A 21172-nucleotide genomic window follows, 5' to 3' on the forward strand; every position below is an offset into this window, starting at 1 on the left:
CTTTGCTGACATATTTCTTAGGGGGTAGTGAGAGAGATGATCTATAACTATACAGATTTATTTAAGTGAGGTGCTTAGGAGGCAATTTATCTTAGAGTGATAAAACAGTAATTTTTTTAGTTTGTATCTGACATCTAGTTATATAGAGCTGGTTTCAGGCAAAGCAGTTATATTACCATGATTAGATGCTGTGGCAATGGATTTGCCATATGTAGGATGGAAGAAGTCCTGTCAGAGATGGACTAGTGAAGAAAAAGAAGAAAACTGCTCAAATGTTATAGAAACAGAAGTTTTCAATGTGGTTTAAACAGATTTTAAAATGGCTTTTGCTTTTTCTGCAAAGTCATTGCTCCGTGTTCCCGACACCCCCTGTGAGGGACTTGTCTCCCATACAGGAGTGGTCCTAGGAAGATGTCCTGAGGTGTTTCTCATTGGTCCTTGTTAACCCCTTCCTATTGGCTGTTAACCTTTTACCTGATTGGTTTTTTCTGTGCCCCTGAACTTGTAATTGGTTCCCCTTTGACCCTCCTAAAAGCCTTATAAACCCCTATCCCCACAATAAACTTCCTCTTTCGTCCGTCCCTCCCTGGTGGTCTGTGTGGCTCCTTACGGAGTTCCCAGGCCACGTGGCAGGGGCAGGGGGGAAGAGCATTCACCTCCAGGTGATGGGCTGGATCCCAGGGCCTGAAGGTCTCCCCCTCCCACTAATCCGTCGAGATGCTGTGCAGATGGTCTGCAAAATGCCATTTGAACAGTCCCCTGTCCTTGTGCTGCCCTGTGCCTTGCTCAGCTGGTTACCTTCACTTCCACTGGTGGAGTAGGAGATGAAAACAGAGCAAGGACAGAAATGTGTGGACGCTGGTTGACATCTGCTGCATCTGCTCTCTTCAAAGCCAGGTAGGGAAAAAGTGACAGCTTTCACATTCCCTGTTCTGCCATTAACAGTTGGTACAGCTGACACTTTTCCTTGAGATATTATTTCATCTTCCCCTTCAGGACAGTAAATCTTGAAGAGATAGACAAATGTAGAGCTAACTCATAATTGTCTTCCCCAGGGGCATCCTGGGCAGGCTTAACTCCTGACAATTCCTTCAGCAGAGCCTCTCTCTGCTTTACCCCGCACTCCTCTCTGCAGCTGCTGCATAACTTCTGGCCGCTCAGCCCTCTTGGAATGAACCAAAACACATTTAATTGCTCGTACCTTTGTGATGGGATAAGCCCTTTGTCACCTACAGGTCAGTTCCCTGAGGTGTGGGTGTGCTTACCAGTCAAAACCCCTGAAACTAAGCAAGATGAGCATATGGTAGACCTCCATACCTTTGAACTGGTCAATACAGATTGACTACAGGAGTTTCATAATACACCAGATTTATGTGATGATCTGACTACAGACAGACACAAGCCTGTTCTAGTCCAGGACTCATAGCATTGTTGCATACAGCCATCCACATATCACCAAGGTATGACAGTAGTAGTTGTGCTATGCTCAAAGGTACAGATTGCCCCAGGTGAGTGGTAAGAGCTGCTGCATATAAATGAGGCTTTGGTAACATTACAGTGTTCATGATGCTATGGACTAACATCCCTTATGCGGAAGAAAGGAACCTACCAGAGACTTCTTTCCTCCTTAGGCTCTGAGGAACTTTCAAGGATTTTCCTTCTGTGGTACTTTTTCTCTTCTCTCTCTTTCTTGCTCTTTGCTCAATCTTTCTCAGTCCTTTAGCCCTGTTTTTGCATCACTTGTCTATCCACTATCTCACCTTAATGAGATCATCCTGCCGTAAAAGAAGTATCCCTCAATACAAAACTCTGTAAGACTTCATGCTCTCAAGAAACAATACAGGGTGCTCAGTGCTGCTTTCTTCCATCTGGCAAAGGTGCTATTCATTTGGATCAGTTAATTTCCTTACACCACTGATCTGGGAGGCTGTAGCAAGAAGCAGCATGCACTTGTGTCATCAGGTTCCCCTCTCTCATACTCATACTGTTCCTAGTTCTTCAGAGAAGACTGCAGTGCCTTTATCCCAACAAGACTGTTTATCACTCAGCTGGAAACATAAGAGAACACTTGCACAAAGAGCAGCTGCTGTTTGGGTACTGCTGGTAGCAGGGTAGAAGGGGACTTCAACAGGCAGGTTGGGCAGCTTCTATTCCCAGTGCTGGAGGAGGTTAGGGCAGAGGGAAGGTGAACCTCCTGGTGATTCTCTGCATGTCTTTGAAGGGGGCCATTGTCAGTCTCTGAGTTTACTGTTGCTGGGCTGCCCCAGGAACTGCTGAACTGATTGGTCTCTTCTGTACTGCTTCCTAATGGAAATATGGGGATGAAGTGGGAGCCATGATAGGCAGTGATTCTGCTCTACCCCTGAGCAGCCTGCCACCCTCCCACTGATTCCTGGCTGCACAAAGGCATGTCAGGAATTGGATAGGGCTGGCAGAGACCTGGCTGTAATAGGATGCCCCTGTCCTTTCCTTTCTTTCCATGACAGAAGAGAGATGAGTTTATGGCATGTGGTATTGGGGGCTGCCAAGTGGCACTGGCCAAAGGAATGATGGGACCTCAAGAAGGGAACTTGCTACCCACCACCAAAAATCAGTTTGGTTCAATAAGTGGAAACCTCACTGATGAGAAGTTTGGACACAAAACAAAGTCTTGAGTTGTAACTCAGCTCATCCAGCAGGCTGGGCCTGGGAACAGTACTCAGTAATCCTGACTTCAGGTCTCCTTAACCAGTAGACATATCACTGTTCTGCCAGAGTGCAAAGAATTGCAAGTCCTGACTCTGACTTCTCATTTTCCTTTCCACTCCTTCCCTTCTTACCTCATGTTAGGGAAAGCAGGGACAATAATGCCTGTATGGGCCCAGGTCCTGTCTCCTGTGTTCCCAGTTTTTGACTTGGCTACTCCTTCTGCCAAGCTCTGATACAAATTTTGTTGTTCTTCAGTGGCTCATGGGACTATTTTCATCTTGCTAGCAGAGGATGGCTGGGTAGCACCCACATGTTAGAATAATCCAGGGGAGAGTAGCAGGTCAGGACCAATGCTCAGGTTGGATTAAATTGGATTTCACATCTCTGCTTCTAAACATTCAGTTTGTTCTTAAGGCTGGAGGAAAATGGCACGGGGAATCTGCTATTTTCCCATTAGCAATCCTAATTGGATGATGGTAAAGGAAAAGAAAGAGAAATGAAAAACTCTTTGCTAGAGGTGAGGAACCTTTCCTTACCAAGAGCAAAACCAGATCATTTCCAATGCAGGGTCACTTAGGATGGATAGTGTTAAGCTCTTTTTTCCTGACTCCTTCCTTTATTCTGGGGTCTCATGAGATGCTGGAAGAATTTCCATGCTATTCACAAGGCTGTTGCTTTGCAAATCTCCCTCATTAGCCTTAGATTCATTGTCTTTGTAATTCTAACATGTATTTATTTACTTCAGAAATAAATCTGCTCACCATTTCATTGGCAGATCATTTTATTGTAATTAAGAACCAAAGACTACTATGTATCAACCTGCAGACAAGGAAAGAGCTCACGTAGACACACTACTTAGATTAAAGGACTAAAACTCACCTCTCTATATAGCTTGTCAGGCAAGCACTATCACACCAGTCATATCTAGGCAGTCACTAAAGCAGATAATTTCTTCCTTGGGTCCTGGGGCTGAAAAGAAGCATTTGAGAATGGAAAATCAGCCAATGCATGTCTTCAGGCAGACTTCTCAGCCTCAGAGATGAGTCATTTATTGATTGTCTTCACACACACACTTATTCTTTCCTTATAGTATTGTATGATTAGGAAATAGCTGAGAATAGTTCCTGAGAAAGGGCTTTGTAACCTTCTTGAACCATCTCACCTTTCCAGGCCTATAGCTTCACTTTGGGATTTATTTATGTTAGTACCAGAGAGGATATGTATATGTTTTCTGTAGGTGAGTAAATCAAACACTAGATAAATTTAACATGCTTAGATTAGGGGCTGGTAAACTCTGGTAAGTATGTAAACTGGGATACGCGTAAATGATTTCAAAAGTTTCACAGAGTATTCTGAGTTATTTCCAGCACACCCTCTCTGTATTTCTCCTCCATGATGGAGCACAGCCTGTGTGTGCACTGTTACTAGTCACTCAGGTCCTGACTTTCACAGAAATCCTGGCACATCAGAGCAGAAGCCAACAGGACCAGGTCTCTGTTGTGGACAATCAGGACATCAGAGGCACTGAATTACCTTCTCTGTGTGCTCAACAATACCTCTGATATCTCATTTGTGGCACTACTTAAACCCTAATAGTAGCTAGCCCGTCTTCCTTTAATGACCTGGAGCAGAGCCTACAGCTCAGGTTTGGAGGTAAGGATTATAATCCCATACTCACTGTCACTGGTGTGTTGTCCTATCCCCATTCTGATTTATCTGCAGAGTAATTTTTTGAAGCAAAGTGGGATCTGGTTTTTGCATTACCTTAAAGAGACTGTTTCACTATAGGTATTCTCATTGCTACATCTTAGTCCCTTGGATGCTCACACTGCTGTGTTGCAGTAGCTGAAGCTTCCAGTGCTGGGAGCGTGCCAAGGATTCAAACACCCATACCCACAATAATCCCTGCCTCAGGAATCCAGATTTGCCTGGGACTTAGTAACATGACCTGTTTTCCACCAGCTCTAAACTACTCCCTCCAGAACTAAGTTTCATCTTCTCCCATGCTTAGTTTCAGCCAAGGAATGAAATCACTTCTGAACAGCCACTGAACTTTGTTGGCTCTGTTAGCTTTTGCACTTCTACTCGAAAACATTCAGTGCCCAGTTTTGGAATAGGTATATTTTCTGTTCTCTACTCTTCCTAAACAATCAGAAGCTGGAGGTTACATAGTTTTTATATTAGCAAAAGAGAAGAAATTGCTGAAAACTTTGTCAAGGAAGAGAAGGCAAGGCTGTGCTCATCTGTCCACCTTGTGGACACTTGCATGATCCTAGCATGAAATAGCAAGAGAGAGAGAGCTTGACCCAGATCCTGAGGAGTCAGAAATGGAGCTTCCATGGGATTTGTAGCAGTAGCTTTTCTTAGGGAGTGAGTCAACATAGCTAAAAAGCAAGGCAGCATGGCAAGTATTAAGAGGATGTACCATTGCAATGTTGTACCAAAGTTACTCAGCTAAGGATGTTTCCTAAGTGGATTTTCAGTCATTTCAGTCACTCTTTCTTCCCCAGCATTGCCATACATTACCTTCTGTCCCTCTGTGCTCATTGCCTGTCACTAGCACTTGCACTCACTTAACCTTAACTATTAGTGCTGCCCATAAATCAAATGCAGTGCTGGAAACTTGCCTTTCCTGGCTTTTGGCCTTCTTTCAATCACAACAGACGTGTTAATGAGAAGACCTCATATCTAAGCGTCTAGTCAAGGCACTTGGAAAATGCCAGCCAGCACAGTAGCTGGATGTGAAAACAAGAAACCCGCTAACGTCAGCTCAGAGCAAGACTCATATTCAAAGAGCAGCAGAGACCACCTGGGACAAGCATGTGAAGAGGTGGCTCAGTGGTCCTTGGAGAAGTGTTATGTTCACTGGAAGACCCAGATGAGTGTGGGGACTATCAGCTCCTGCCAGCGGGTTGCGGGTACACACACCTGGCAGCAGGCAGCTGAGGAGTCAGTGGTGTACACGTGGGAGAAAGGTCAGGAGATTGTACAGGGCTTTTCACTTGAGAGTTGGATGATGAGGATGGTCAGTGAGTGATGAATATGAGCAGCTGGTAGAGAATTTCACCACGAGACAGTTCAGTTAGAGGGTGGGAACTCAGCAATTTTTGTATTGGGCAGGGTTTTTTAATGATACTCTGAGAACTAGGTGTCATAAGGCACGTAAATCAAAGCAGCTTCTTGAAACTGAGATAGTCTGAGGCCCTGATACCCTGAGATCTGAGCAGCTGAGATGACACTAGATAGTCCCCTGAGTACATGGGCTCTGTTTGTGCCAGCAGTGAAACCACTCCTTCCTGATCTGGAGTGAAAAAATAAATGACATTTTTTAGGAATCAGCTTAGTTACTTAGGGGTTTTCACATGGTTTAAAAAGGTATTATACTTTATTAGAAATCACAAAATCTTTAAATTCAAAACAGAGTTTTAAATATTTGTGTTAATTTCAATTTAAATGTGAATTCAAGGAAATCTTTTCAAGACTGTTCATTTGATATCCAACTAATAAAAATATTTAGAGAAGGAAAGCAATGCTGCTTTAGTGTCATCTCTGTAAATTTTATTGAGCTAAAGTTTTTTGCTTATCGAACTGATACAATATTGACCCAAACATAAAACAATTTTATTTATTTTCTGCCAGAACTTAGGGCATAGGAAGAATATACTCTTCCTGTAACTTTGGATTGTGTTCCAAGAAAAGAAGTACATTTAAAGGCCTTTTTAAAAGTCTTAGACAACTACATAATTTTGACAAATGCTTTATGAGAATCAGAATCTATCTACCAGTCCACCAGCGTTAGCCAGTTACTCCTTGTTCTTTACCTCAGCCAGTTTTATCTATATAGCACAAAGTTTGAAGAGCTTGCCTCAACATAGTTATACTTCCTAAATGTTTATACTTACTAAACATCTCGTCTTATCTAATATCCTGTCCCTTAAAAATTAGTTATAAGAACAGGTCAAGTATATGGTGACAACGATGCCCAGTTTTCAGCAGATTTTGACTTAGGAGGAGCCTGCAGATAAATGGAGACCTCAAATGTAGTGGTCCTTGATAGATTTTTCTCCCCCATGGATTTGAGAATGAAACTAAACATTGGAGTGTAGGGAAGGCAATATATAGTCCTTGGCAGTGCAGCCAGTTCACGGAGAGAAGGAAGAAAGAAATCTGCCATCATTTGGATGGAAGCAAAGAAGAAGTGAAGCATCAGTTAAGTAGAATAGGAATCCCTGAGACATGACCACAGTTCAAATGAGTAACTGAGCAGTGAGGAGTTAATGCTTTGCTCTGCCTCAAACACCAGTGAACATTGCAGCTGACAATTAGAACAGGATGTGCCTGGAAGTACTGATGTAGGAGAGCACCCTTCTGGAGCCAACTTCTCTGTTCTGGTCCATGAAGACTGCACAACACAGGACAGCACAAGCGCAGAAGTGGGGTCAAGGAGTGGGCAAGACCAGTAGAGGGGGATCAAGACCACCAAAAGACCCTCAAAGACTCCCAGCTGGTTTCCAGAAAGGTCCAGAAGAATGGACTGCTCATGCTCACTCACTTACACAAAGAGTAAGAAACCCCATCCCAGGGCAGGGAAAAATTACGTATTAGAAGGTGCCTCCACAAAGCTTGGGTGGCTTCCTCAGGACTCTGGACATCTGTCGTCTGGATTGGCTGATGGTCTTCTTTCTTCTCTTTTATGATCTCTCTTTCACTCTCCTCTTCTTCCCTCTTTCCTTTTAGTCTTTTGTTTGTCTTATTATTAGAAAGTAGGGGCAAAACATTTATCAATTTCCATGCTGAGTGTGTTTTGCTAATAAAACTTTGTGAGCTTTCTTCTCTGGATCCTCTTGGCTTTTGCTATTCTTTTTTGACCATATACATCTATGAATCTTGGGTGCTCCCTTCTTTGTAGGAGTGGGACACAACAGTCACCAAGTCTAGCATCGTAGTTCACTCATAGCATTTTAAAGTTCCTCATTGCTGCTCCCTCCTTAAACACTGCACCGGGATAATTCAAAATGAAGCTGAAGCAGTTGTGATCTTTTCTTGTTGGCAGAAAACACTGTATCCCATTATGGGCCCTACTGCAAACATAAAAAGAGTTAGAATACACACTAAGTGTTTATAATCCTGTGTTCACAGCTGCTTGACTTTTTTGAGAGAGCAAGAGAGCTTATAGTAGTACCCCATCCCAGAGAGCTGATGTCTTCAGCAAAGTGATAGCATTACTCATACTGATATCTGTTTTCTAATTCTAATATTTTGTTCTTCTTTACCTGACTAAAGTTCCAAGTGCCCACCATTCACTATAATCAAGTGCTGATTTCCTTGATTCCCCAGCTTTCCTTTGCTCACTCCACTTCTGCTTTCCTAGATCTTGCTTTTACACTGCAGGAGAGCTGCCTGTGCCAAAGAGTAAGGACTCCTTCAATGGCCTCCTGACATTCTCTTTCCAGACAACTTCTAGTCACTTTTCTCTTCCAGAGCTCCTCAACATCACTGCACCCAAGCAAGAAAAGCAGAGCAGGTCCAGCTGCAGTAACCAGGGTCAGAGAAAAGTCAAGATCATCAGGCAAGTCTGACTTGACAAGGCAAGGCTAAGGACAAGCCAGGAAGTCAATCCAGCATCAGTATCAGCAAGGCACAAGCATAGCTGAGACAGTTCAGCCAAGGAGCAAGGGCATGGGCTGAGCTTAAATGCAGCTCTGGAGCAAAAGTGGGAGAGCTTTTCCCCAGCTCTCTTTCACTCCCAGCATTTTCCCCAGAAGTCTGATTAAGGTGACAAGTAGCCAATCCCCTGGTGTGGGAAGCCAGGGGAGCACACTCAGGCCCTGACAGCAGTGTCCCATGTTCAACGAGCACTCAGGCACCAGAGAGCTGGCAGGGACCAGTGCCTGTGCTGCTGCTGTTCAGCACTGCAAGGCAGGAGCCTCACCACAACACAACACAACTACTGGTCCCAAATAGCTCAGGTAGGAATCTCATGAGGATGCAGATTCTAGTGCATGTACATTAGGCAGGAATCACAGAGTCTGTGTTACAGAGAATGTACTAAAGGTTTACTCCATAGTCATTTGAGTTTAGCAAACTGTCTCTCTCGTATCACAGAGATGAGTTGTTTACAAACCAAACACTGTCAGTCCGTTTAATTAGCTCTTTAGCATGGTGAGAACATGCCATGTTCCCTGGCAGAGAGTTCCTGGGAAAACCTCCAAGATGTGAAATGGAGAGGGAGAACATACAAGGCTAGTGTCCCAGACCCAAACCTCACAACTGAATCATCCCTCTTTGGATGATGGTGAACTGAGCCCAGAGAATGTAATAACCATCTTCATGGCCAATGTAACAGTAATTTTTAGCAGTGCAAGGGACACTCATGCCATCTTGCCACAGAGGGGAACTTCCATGGTGCCCTCTTTTCTGTACAGATGTAGCATAAAAACATATAGCCCTGACACGTTCTGGAGCTGCCCAGCTTAGTTTAGGTAGGTCTGGGTCTAGGTATCCTGATATTCAGGTGTCTTGATATTAGCAAGATAGCTAGCAGAGTGTTAGCAAGACTGCTTGACTTGCTCCACTAAAGACTCCATTTGCAAGCTTGTCAGATTGGATCATTCAGACAGGAACTGCTCACATTATGAGGCATCTTTCCCCATGAAGTGTGCAGAAATGGTCAAACAGCAGGTTTTTTTCCTAAACAAAGGAAAAATGTGTTAGTTATAAGAAGTGGCTGTAGAGAAACAACAATTTTGTTTCACAGGTCTGCTTAACCCTATTCCTGAAAAAAAAAAATCCACTCAAACCCGGTTTCTCTGAATCACTGTGGCATGCTCGAAGTCAGAAGTTCAGCTCTAAGCTCAGAAGCATGGCCCTGAGCTCAGAACCACTGCACCCCATAGCTGCTGCAGGCTGGGTGTGAGCAGGAGGGATGGAGAGGAATCTACATGCTGTGCTGTGCACTGTGCTCTTGGCAGCCTTGCCTTGTGTGCTCGCACAGACAAGCACTGAGTCAGCATAGAGATGCGAGAGATCAGAGGAGGAAAGGAGCCAAAGCTTGGGAACACAACAAGAGAGAATAAGAAATGAGGCTGGTAACATAGAGGCAGGGCTTGGTGAGGGTCCTAGGAAGATGTGAAAACTTGGATGTGAGCGAGGACACAGGGCCAGTCATGAAATTAGCTCAAGTCACTGAGCCCTGGAGGGGAATTCAGAAAGATTCAGATCTTGCTGACATATATGTGCCATGTCAGCGATACTGGGAAAGACCAGCTGGCTGCCTCACCTCGCTTTTAAAAAACCTGGATACAGTTTGCTACGGCAGTGATAGGCATATGTTGCCCTCCTGTGGTGAACCTCGCATTTTCCCTGGAGTAAGGAAGTAGTATTTGAAGGGACTGGGGCCCGCAGCTCCAAACACACCACTAGACTAGGCTTTTATTTCCCAATGGTTACAAACGCACCATTATTAATTTGAACATTGACAGTGTTCGTCTCCCACAACCTTGTCGTTATTTAGATACATTTACTGTTTTGTTTGACCAGACTCGCACACAAAGTCCCAACACAGGTATTCCCATTGTTCTGTCAAAACACAAATTTAATTACTCCTGCCACAAAAGTGTACCAGTTTGAGCTGCACTGGTTTCATTAATTTGGTTTAATACTTTCAGTTGCGTGTTGCGTGCTGTGTTGAAAGCCATTTGTCCTGCAATTGCCTCCATGCAGCCATGACTGACAGTGCTAAATGCTATATATGTTGAACTACAAACCTCTGAAAAATTAACCACTTAAATTTCTTACAATTTTGTCAAAGTTCCATTACCAAGCTTCAGACTTCCCATACTAAGATCTATTTAAATGTTAAAAAATATTTATATACAGAGCACAAAATGTTTATTTCCGTAAGTAAGATCAGCAAAGCCACAATTTCAGTTTTCAAAATAAATTGTCCTGTGTTCCTAGAGGCTTCTGAATTAAGCAGTGATTACAGTTAAAATCTGCCCTGGGAAGAAAAAGAAAACCACCCAAGCCCAACATACTACCACCAAGTTCTGACCAGGTCTCAGCTCACACTTTCTTATAGACTACCAGCTCATCCTGCTGATGATCTGTCCAACGCTATAGTCAGCTCCCAGTTGCTGTCAGCCAACCCTAGGTACCATCTGGAGAGCACATCTGCAGAACTTTCCTCCTGGCCACTTGCAGCAGTGCCTGCATGGACCTCTCCCTCCTGTGCCTGCTCTACATCTTCCACTCAGGACATCCAAAAGTGGTGTGCAGTACTGTCCATTTCTTCCTGGCATCTCAGAGGAGTCACAATATCTAAGCCATGCCAAAGGAAAAGTAACTGAAAAAGTTGATAGGTGAAACCGAAATAATTTAGTAATGGGATTCACCCATGTGGACAGACAGGTGTGCTGGCCTTGGGTGTGATGAAATTAATTTTCTTCACATAGCTGGTATGGGGCTGTGCTTTAAGACTTGTGACCAAAACACTGTTGAAACCAATATATTTGCTATTGTTGAACGTTGTCCCTGACCCATGGGAAAGAGGCTGGGGGTGTGCAAGAGGCTGAGAGGAGGCACAACCAGGCAGATGACCTGAATTAGCCCCAGGTGACCTGAATTAGCCCCAGGGATAGCGCATGCCAAAGCTCCCCAAGTCACTGTTACGTGTGATAGAGCTGTTTTCCTGGAGATGGATGAACACCTGCCTAACCCTGGGAACTGGTGAATGAATTCCTTATTTTGCTTTGCTTTGCCTGGCTTTTACTTTCCCTATTAAACTTGTCTTTATGTCAACTCATGAGTTTTCTCACTTTTACTCTGATTTTCTCCCTCACTGCATCAGGGAAGAAGTGATTGAGTGATTCCGTGAGGCTTAGATGCCAGCTTGGGTTAAACCACAACTACAGGGGACAGGAGGTGTAAGAAAAAACTAGTAAAATGGGAATAACTGTTTTCTCACTTCCTCTCTATCACATGTACAACTTCACTGAGTTGAAAGGCGTACATCAGTACAACTACATTACTCCCTTTTAAGTTCTGGCTACACCTGGTGTTTTTTTGTGTTAGTGAACAAAGAGATGGCTCTACATGAGCTCAGGTATTGATGGGTTTTTAGATTCACACTTACAACCCTGAACTGATTCAGAATGCCAGAGTTCAGCAGCAGTAAAACTGAATAACTGTTGCTGTCCAGTGAACTGCATATAAATGAAGCTAAGTTGGGAAAAGGTAAAAGAGTAACAAGGAAACATCCACTACTCACTGACAATAAAGCTTTGCATGATTTTCCTCAAACAGTTCTAGGAATATAACCAGTCCCACAACAACTAAACTTGCTGTTTCTACCCTTCTCCCTCTATCAACACTCATTGCTTGGCACAAGTGAGGTATAGTCACAGCAAAAAACATAGAATCAGACCTGCTAGAAAACAGTAACCAGGAAAAAGTTTCCTTTGTCCTACACTACACTGAAAATTTAAAACTATGCATGTGAAATGTAATACAAGTAATGCTGAATTGATATTTACAATACTTCCCTTGCTTTTGAAATATGCAAAAAAATTTGTACATTAGGTTCTGGTCTACCACTTGTTTCTTGCTGATAGTAAGGTACCTTGCTTGTGAAACTAACAATTTTACTCTACCATTCTAAGATCATACAGGGGAACTTTGAAGTACACGCTCTCAATTGTGGTATTATAGAAATAGTTCTGGGGAAAAAAAACTTAGGTGGATGTGTTTACTCCTGAAAAAAAACCTCCTCACACATAAATCAGGAACAGGGTACCAAAAAGAGAAAAAAAAATAGAAGCAACTGGAATCATGAAATACAGTTCCCTTAAATCTTCAGATTGAACCTTCATACTTGATATACTTAACATATGAGAATTACTGGAGGCTAAAATAATTAGTTAGTAAATAAATAATGAAATGAAAATTTATTTTAATAATTTCTGCTTGCTTCACTGAAGAGTGACAGACCTCTTAAAATGAGACTGTGGGCTTTGCTCATAAGCAGCTAACAGTTAGCTGCAGGAGCAATGGAAAAGGACCCATGGAATTTTACTGCTGCATTATTTATGTTTTTTCCCTATACATTCAGTGTTTTCTATGAATATTCACACTTGTCTAAGAAAAGATGCACCAATACTTCTGAAAGAAGTCTTGAAATCACCAGTGCTAAATTGTGTTTTATTTCCAACAATTAGCCATTACAGTATGTGAAACAAAAAGCGTCCAAAATAAATAGCTGAAGATGAAGCATCAGTATACTACTGTCTTCGCTACTGTTGTGGCCCCTTAATGTTTCTTGCTTTTCAACCTTCATTCTTCAGATTCTCCAGGCCTACGGATATCATCAATCTTCAGGATCATTCTAACAACCTGAGTCGCCAGAGAAATCTGCTGTTTCTTACCAATCAAGGTTTCTATAACATGCTGCTGTTTCATATCTGCCAAAGGAAAGCAGAAGAATTAGACACTCTCCTCAAGTCTAGATATTATATTTAACCTGAAGTAGTAATTTCCATGCAATTTTATAGAACGTTCTGAAATTATTACTCTTGGCCACTGTAGTTTATAAACACCATTTGTACAAGTTTTACATCTGGGTTCTTACCAAAGATCTTGGGACATTAAGATCCAACTCTTTTCCCAACTAGCTCTTCCTTAACTGTAACTTTTCACCATTCTGCATTACTTTTTGAAAAGCACAGTTTCTATACAGATATACTGAAAGCACCTTAAAGGCTGAGCAACTACTAAAAAAATGCAAGTTCAAATGCTATAAAACAGAAACACCTAATCAAAGAAAGGTTATGAATTGACAAATTCTGCACTTTACCCTGTTCTTTTGAAAAGTGTACATCCAGAAGAAAGTAAGTTTTTATACACTGGCTCCTTAGTCTTCACATGCTTGTTACAGGTCTATATATGCAGACCTACTGGTGTGAGCAACACTATACGTAAATATTTTCAGCCTTTTGTTTACCTCACAGTTATTTGCAGAGCTGCAGTGTAAACTGGATCACTAAAACTACGGTATTTAAAACACAGCCAGCTCGTCTCATTATGAGAGTAGCTTCTTTTTTTCCTGTGCCACAATGTCAGCACACATCTTCAACTAATCTTGCCACCAAATAAAGGTTTTCAAGCAATATATATTTTCTTCCTGGTAGACATGTATGTATCTCTCCACCTGCATTCCCATTTATTATGACAAGGTGCAAGAGTCTGAATAACTGAAACTGTTTAAAAAAAACACAGTAAGCATTTTGAGCTTTTGAGAAAGAAAAGCTTATAAGCTACTCCTTCTCCACACTGCAGTTCTTACCATTTGTTCCTTTCTGCAAACAATCAATGCCGAGGGCTGGATTATTTTCTTTCACTTGCCTAGCCCGCACTTCGGTCATAGTCTGTATTGGATTCATACCACTATTCTCCGAGAGTGCCATGGGAATTACCTCCAGGGCATCTGCAAAAGCTCTCACAGCATACTGCTCCAAAGATGGGCACTAGAGGAAAAGAAATTTGAATTCAGAAGCTATTAATGCCAATGTTAGTAAAAGCAGATTTTTTATACTAGCTATAAAATATATACGCACAACATGCAGATTTTATTGGGAATAAATTAACTGAGCTAATACCTCTGGATGATAACTACTTGCAAATTAAAAAAAAAAAAATTAAACTGCTCTTATCATAAAAGGAAAAATAGTATTAGTAATGACTTTTTACAGAGAAGGGAAGGAAAACTTTTAATGCTGGTTATCAGTGAATGTCAAAAAGTTCCACAACATGCATGTTTTGGAAGATCTCTGATATTTTTCTGGAATCTCTAAAGGCAGACTTAATCCCTCATAAATTAAAGACAGTTTTAACTATTCCTTTCTCACCTTATCTGCTGCTTCACTGACTGCCAAGGCACAAGAAATTTCAGCTGCACCACCACCATACACAATACGATTATCACGAACGAGATTCCGGATTACACACAGTGCATCATGAAGAGAACGCTTTGCTTCTTCAATGATCTGGAATTATAAAAAGCATGTACTTTACAATATACACATCTCAAGGCTATGAAGAGGTATTTCCTAATACAGAAATGAAAACTGGAAATAAACTGTAGGATCTTCTCATGGCTCTAATGCAGCTCTACTGCTGCTATATTACTTCAAAATACAGAATGTTAGACATCCAGTGACAAAGAAAGAATAAAAATATATGTATCATTTCAGTGTTATTTGTTAAATCTGTAATTAAGAAGGATAAAAACTTGCGTAGTAGGGTTTTTAATCTGCTATATTTACAAGACACAAAACACCAAGATTTAAATGCCAACATTTTTTTCAACTGCAGTTTCTGTCATCTCCCAACTTCAACAGACGTAGGAGGATTTAACATATATTTAACACATTATATATTTAACAACATACATTTAACAAACATATTTAACAAATAAATATACTGGGCTGAGACAGATGTTCATTCAGCTTGTGAAAGAACTGCATCTCAGTTTGCATCAATGTTGATTCAGAATTTGCCACCAGGACAAGTATGTCAGCATCGAGACAGAATTTGTCAATCCAGCTGTCCAGCTCTGTGGTTACAGAGGAGGAACATAACAAGTTATGCTAACCTTTATAGCAGTATGTTTGCTTCCTTAAAGAACTTTACAGGATATGTTCTTTTTTCCTAAGTTTTTTCACTCAAAGTAGGACTTGACCTACAGTAAATAGAATTTAGTGCTAATAGTACAACCAAATCCCAGGTTAAGTACATAAGCATTTAAAATGGTCTCGTTCTGGGAGGGTGGGGGGTGTAGGGTGTGTTTTGGCTTGGGTTTTTTATTTTTCATTTTTTTAACTGGACTAAATCAGAAGTGTTACAACTAGGTCTACAATAAAACCTAATCTTTCAAAGATGCTAGTATTTACTCATAAAAGTGACCCATGAGAAAAAAAACAGAGAATCCACAGGTAAAATTATTTCTATATTTATGAACTATACGGTCTAATAGAGAGAGAGCAAAGTTTTTATTTAAAAACACAGAATATGAATCTAATAAGTGACTTCTGACACACGGCCATGACTGCCTACAACCCTTTATACCTTCTATTTGTCCACACTGCAAAGAAAACGTAGACAAAATCAAGAGGAGTTTATTAACATGCTTTAGAAAGAAACTACACATTCTGCAACTTATGTATCAAACATTTGTAACAAACCAAGCATCTCACCATTTTGTTTCCTCCTCTGATGAAAATGGTCACAGCTCTGGAATTCTGACACTGTTCAATGAGAAGCATTCTGTCCTTTGTTGTTCCAAAGGAGATCTCTCGGACAACACCCGCAAACCCCAGTTTCTCTGGTGTGAGTTCACAGAAGCGAGGAACAATGCGTCCTCCAGTCGCAATGGCGATTAACTGAAGTTAAACAACCATCAGTTAAGATTTTTCCATTGTGTTTTTCATAACATAAAAATAGTGAAAAAGAATCTGTCAAATGCCTACTACAAAAGCTTATCTTCCCACCACTTGAAAGTATTTCAGGCGATGCTTTGTTTCTGCAAACTGCAAGACCGAAGCAGAAACGTTCCTAGACATCTAAAGTCATATACATAAACTCCAATTATAAACCATAATCCCATTTGCTGTATGTTCCTCCATAGATCCCCAATGATTTTTCTCCAATAGCCACCCATGCACACAATTATGCAATTCTTCCCAGAAAGCCTGAACTTTTAGCTGGTACAGCCTATTATTTAACAAATGTTTGACAACTGGTACAAAGCCTAATTTTACTTACTTCTATTTCAGGTCCACCAACCCAACGAACAGCAGGCAGCTCATTCTGGAGCAGCAAGTGATTTGCCTCATCATCAAAACCCCACTGGCAAATAGCAAGGTTTGCACCAGTGTCTTTTATCTGAAAGCAACAAAAATCATTAATCTTCTGATCAGAACTAACACAGAAATGAAAAACAATCTCTTTGTGGTTTTAATTCTCGTAATTTTCTCAAAATAGAATTCTGAAGAAGAACCCTCTGGCATACATAGAGATCAAAATATATTTTAAACCAATGTGGTATCTCTTTCTTACATAAACTTAAATTTTTATTCATAGCACTACAATTGCTTGTATGTTGCCTCCTATAAGTAGGCATTTCCAGGAATAAGTCAATGCATTATGCTATTTTGCATAAAGGCTACAAAAGACAAAGAAAACAGAAATAATCCTAAAGACTACCTGCTTCACCATCTCTTCAAACTTCTCTTTTTCATATTTCTGCAGTGCCTTGTAGTCATCCACAGATGTGACATCAAGCTTATGTTTGGTTTTAGGCTTAGGTGGTTCGAATGGACAAGTAAGGATTGCAATTTTAACATCTTTTAGCTCCTGTGCAATTAAAAAAAACCCAAAAAGTTGAGTTTCGACCTCATTAGCACCTCATTCTTATATTTGCAAAACTTACACACATATCTTTATAAACGTGGGCATAGGAGGAAATGCGAAGACCATCTAACTTATTCTCAAGTGGAACAAATGATAACTAAATAATTCTGCCAGTAATTTCTGTAACCCTCTTAGAATAAATTAGACACTGTTTAAGCCCTTAACAATCTTTAACAGTGGTGTCTTTTTATAGTTTAAAGTTTAAAAACCAGAAAAAAATTCAATGAAACTGTTATTCGCCCTATCCACAGTGACAACTGAGAATACTAATAATTTTTATAGCAACATTTCAAGTACTACGTGACTGATATTTTTCACTAGTCTTCCTTTTTTTACAGAATAAACAGTGTCAACAGCTAGAAAAATAGTTACGAATAACAGAAATTTTTAATTGCCTCCATTTTTCTTGCAGTACACTGCCCACTGCCTAAAGACTTGGAGACCTTATCTATATTAAATATAATACAAAGACAGTTTTTGGGGTGTTCCAAACAGCACAACATGGAAACTCAAAGATTAAGAAACACTTCTTGATATTAACTTTCATTAAGCATATTAAGCCTATCACACACTATGGATGATTATTTCTGCTTTAATGTAGAACTCTGCAATTGTCCTCACTTAGTAGGACAGCAATTCCTCCCCTTGCCATAATCTCTCAATATTATTGTAAATTCTAAACTTCCAACACGAAGAATTTCACACTGCTCTCCCCTTCCTCTGTTGATACATGCATAAAAAGCCAAGCCAAACCACAAGGTTGTTTAAATATTAAACAAATGCCAGGATAGCATGTGAAGACAATCTTATTTAAGCCATTACACGTGACAGACACACACAGGGACATCACTTACTTTAGGCATCTGTGGATGACTGAAATCTTTATCCACAATCACTCCTTTAACCAACTGTGTATCTTCCAGTCTACCTCCCACTTTGCCTTGTACCTTGATCAGCTCAAAATCAACATCTTTACGTTCCATGTCTGCTACTGTCAGTACGGCGTTCACGGCAATTTCTGCCATTTGTCTGTGACAACGGTTAACTCTGCGTTTAAAAAAAAATACAATTAAGTTGCGTTACATTTCTTCAATTTGGGAAAAAAAAAAGTGATTCTATCAATCTCAAACAGCAGAAAGTATCACTATAGCTAGAAACTTTTGCACTCTACATTAGAAGTAAGGGTCCTGTCTGCTTGTTCACAGAAATAAAAGGTGCTGGATATGGCAGAAAACAGAACACACAACAGGGTTGGTGTAAACAGCCTTTGTGGACATAGTCTCGATACAGTGAGGAGCACTAACTACCAATAAGCATTCAAAGGACAGAAACCACTGTTGAGACAGCCCTGCAAAGGAAGCCCTTCCAATGTCTGAACTACACACAGAATCCATAAAGGAAAATAAACTTATGGAACTATTCTGAGGTAAGATTTTTTTAGGAGAAAAAACCCCACAACAAACGAAACCTCTGAAACATTACACATAATTATTTTTATGAGATTTACATTCCTCTTGGAATTTGCTGTGATGTAGAAATCTGGAACTAACAGGTTAGAATGAAGCTAATTCTCCGCTGTTTAACTTTATGGAATTGACCATTTAGAGACAAAGGATTCACAACATGAGTCCACTGAGAAATTAGCCAAAATGAAACATAAGAGGGCCTTCAGCAGCACTTCAACAACGCAAACAATTTAATAATTCATCAAAACAACAGGATTTCTCCTTTCCACTCAAAGAGTTTTCAAGGGAAGCTTAAATATTCTGAAGTTTTTGCGACTTACACTTTAGAGCCCAGAGTCGTCTTTGCTGTCTGGATCAGAGGCTCAATGTTCTGTGGATCAACTGGAAAGCTGTCACTGATTTTGTCTAGATGCTCAATAGCAATGCGGGCTGCCTGCTCATAACCATCTGCTATTCTGATGGGGTGAATACCTCGATCTAGTAATTGCTCAGCCTGTTCCAATAATGCTCCAGCCAGAACTACAAAAAAAAAAAATTAAAGTAAGTTTCACTCTTGATTGGACCATCATTTTTAATACATTATCAACACATTAAAAAGCATGGTTTCTCATTTTTTCTGTAATATTATAGGAGTTCAAGGTTTCCTAAATAACAAAGTAACTCTAAGCAACCTCCTACTTGCTATGTTTAGAAAGAAAACACCATTAATGTTAAGACCAAAATGAAGCACAGGCACCAAGGCAGGACAGGTAGAAGATTATGGAAGAAAACTATGCAGAAAAATGTTTAAAGTACAAAGAGGGCTCTCAGTATTACCTTAAAATACTTAGAAAAGACACAAAAGTGTCTTTCTGATTTAAGCATTTCTAAGACAAGAACCTAAAAGGACACTGCAGCAATACTCTAAAGAAGTGCTACAGAAAAGCTACTGTTACTTCACACAAAATTTCTCAAAATAGCTGAAGAAACTTGATTTTAAAGCTGGAAAATCTTAGTTAAATTTAAAATACTTTCTTACCAACAACTCCAGTAGTTCCATCCCCAATTTCATCATCTTGAGATTTAGCCAGCTCCACCATAAGTTTGGCTATCTGGTGATCCACATCCATCATATTCAGGATGGTAGCACCATCGTTTGTCACAGTCACCTCACCATCCTTGTCCACCATCATTTTATCCAAGCCTAAAAATACACGTTCAAAGCATGAAGGAAAACCCAGAAAATCCTTCAAAACAATTACTAAGAGAGAACCAGTAGAAGTGTTTCATTATTACCATTGGGCCCCAGGGATGTTCTCAGAGTACTTGCTACAGCCTTTGCTGCCATTATGTGAGACTAAAAAAACAAAGGAAAAAGAAGATAAATCATTACCATGCATTCTGAAATCACAACAATAAGCTAAGAAAGATACAGTAACGCAAATACTGTAATTCAGCTGAGAACAACCAATTATGACTGAAAAAAAGACATCAATATATGTGTACTATCTTTATGCCAGAAACATTTCCTATGGCTTTTCTTGCATTGCTTGTGCTGGCTCTGCTAAAGCATGCAAAGGCAGAGCAGCCAAAGCGACAGCATCCATGTTTAAAGCAAGGCAGCAACAGGAGCAGGCAACTCTACAAGGAGAAGTCAGTGCAATTTTACTCATCATAGAATCAACATATTATGGTTTGGGTTGGAAAAGACCTTGAAGATCAACCAGTTCCAACCCCCTGCCAGGGGCAGGGACACCTTCCACTCAGGTGGATGCCCATCCAACCTGGCCTTGGACGCTGCCAGGGATGTGGTACCCACAGGCCTCCCTGGACAACCTCTGCCAATGCTTACTCCGCTTTTCCCTCGCTATTTGTATCACCCGCACTCTCACACGGTGCCGACTCTCTCAGCCCCGGCCTTCCCGCAGCGGCCGCGCCGGGCGGGGGGCGGCGGTCCCAGGGAGGGGCTGCGGGAGCCGCGGGGAGGGGCGTGCTGCACCACCTGCGGGGTTACGGCCCCAAAAGCCCGCAACTCCGGGGCGGATTCACTGCACGGTGATCGCACGGATGCTGTGCCGCGGATTCCCGGCCCCGAGGGCGATGTCTTTCCTCTCCCTCCATCCCTCCCACGCTTGCGGGCCTACACTGGGCTCCATCCGCCCTGCGCCATCCGCGGGGCTGCCGGAGAGCAGGGCACCGCCTTACCACAGGAGGCTCTGTCCTCCTGCCCCTCTCAGCAGCACATCACAGCACAGCACGGCATGGCATGGCATGGCGCGGCGCGGCCCACCCAGAGTAGGCCCACGGGCGAACCAGCGGCCCTGGCGGCCGCCCCGCCTCGCTCACCTTGAGCGCCTCGAGCCCCATCAGGCGCGTCTTGCGCTCCTGGTCCTTGAGGATGAGGAAGGGGCGCCCATACTCGTCAAACGCCAGAGTCCCCATGGCCGACATGGTTCCCACCCGTGCTACTGCCGCCGCCGCTCGCGCGCTCCTCCCGGAAGCCGCCGCGCCCGCCGTGACGCCGCGCACGGCCCTGCGCCTGCGTAGCCGGCGCCAGCGGGACATATTTCGCGGGC

At 41.8% G+C, this 21172-nt stretch overlaps 1 protein-coding gene across 1 annotated transcript; it reads right to left on the reverse strand.

Annotated features, from left to right (window-relative positions):
- Positions 1–12864: 12864 nt before the first annotated feature.
- On the reverse strand, positions 12865–21120 carry CCT5 (chaperonin containing TCP1 subunit 5). Its single transcript, XM_051799021.1, has 11 exons — positions 20943–21120; positions 19893–19953; positions 19636–19800; positions 18938–19136; positions 18006–18198; positions 16945–17094; positions 16504–16623; positions 15936–16121; positions 14589–14726; positions 14027–14207; positions 12865–13145 (listed from the first exon to the last, which is right to left on the reverse strand). The coding sequence occupies exons 1-11, from the start codon at positions 21045–21047 to the stop codon at positions 13018–13020; spliced, it is 1626 nt and encodes a 541-aa protein (XP_051654981.1). The 5' UTR covers positions 21048–21120; the 3' UTR covers positions 12865–13017.
- Between the last annotated feature and the right edge of the window lie 52 nt (positions 21121–21172).

This window comes from Manacus candei, unplaced genomic scaffold, assembly GCF_025592945.1.
Source record: "Manacus candei isolate 608988 ecotype Guabito, Panama unplaced genomic scaffold, ASM2559294v1 h1tg000049l, whole genome shotgun sequence".
Lineage (NCBI taxonomy): Eukaryota > Metazoa > Chordata > Aves > Passeriformes > Pipridae > Manacus > Manacus candei.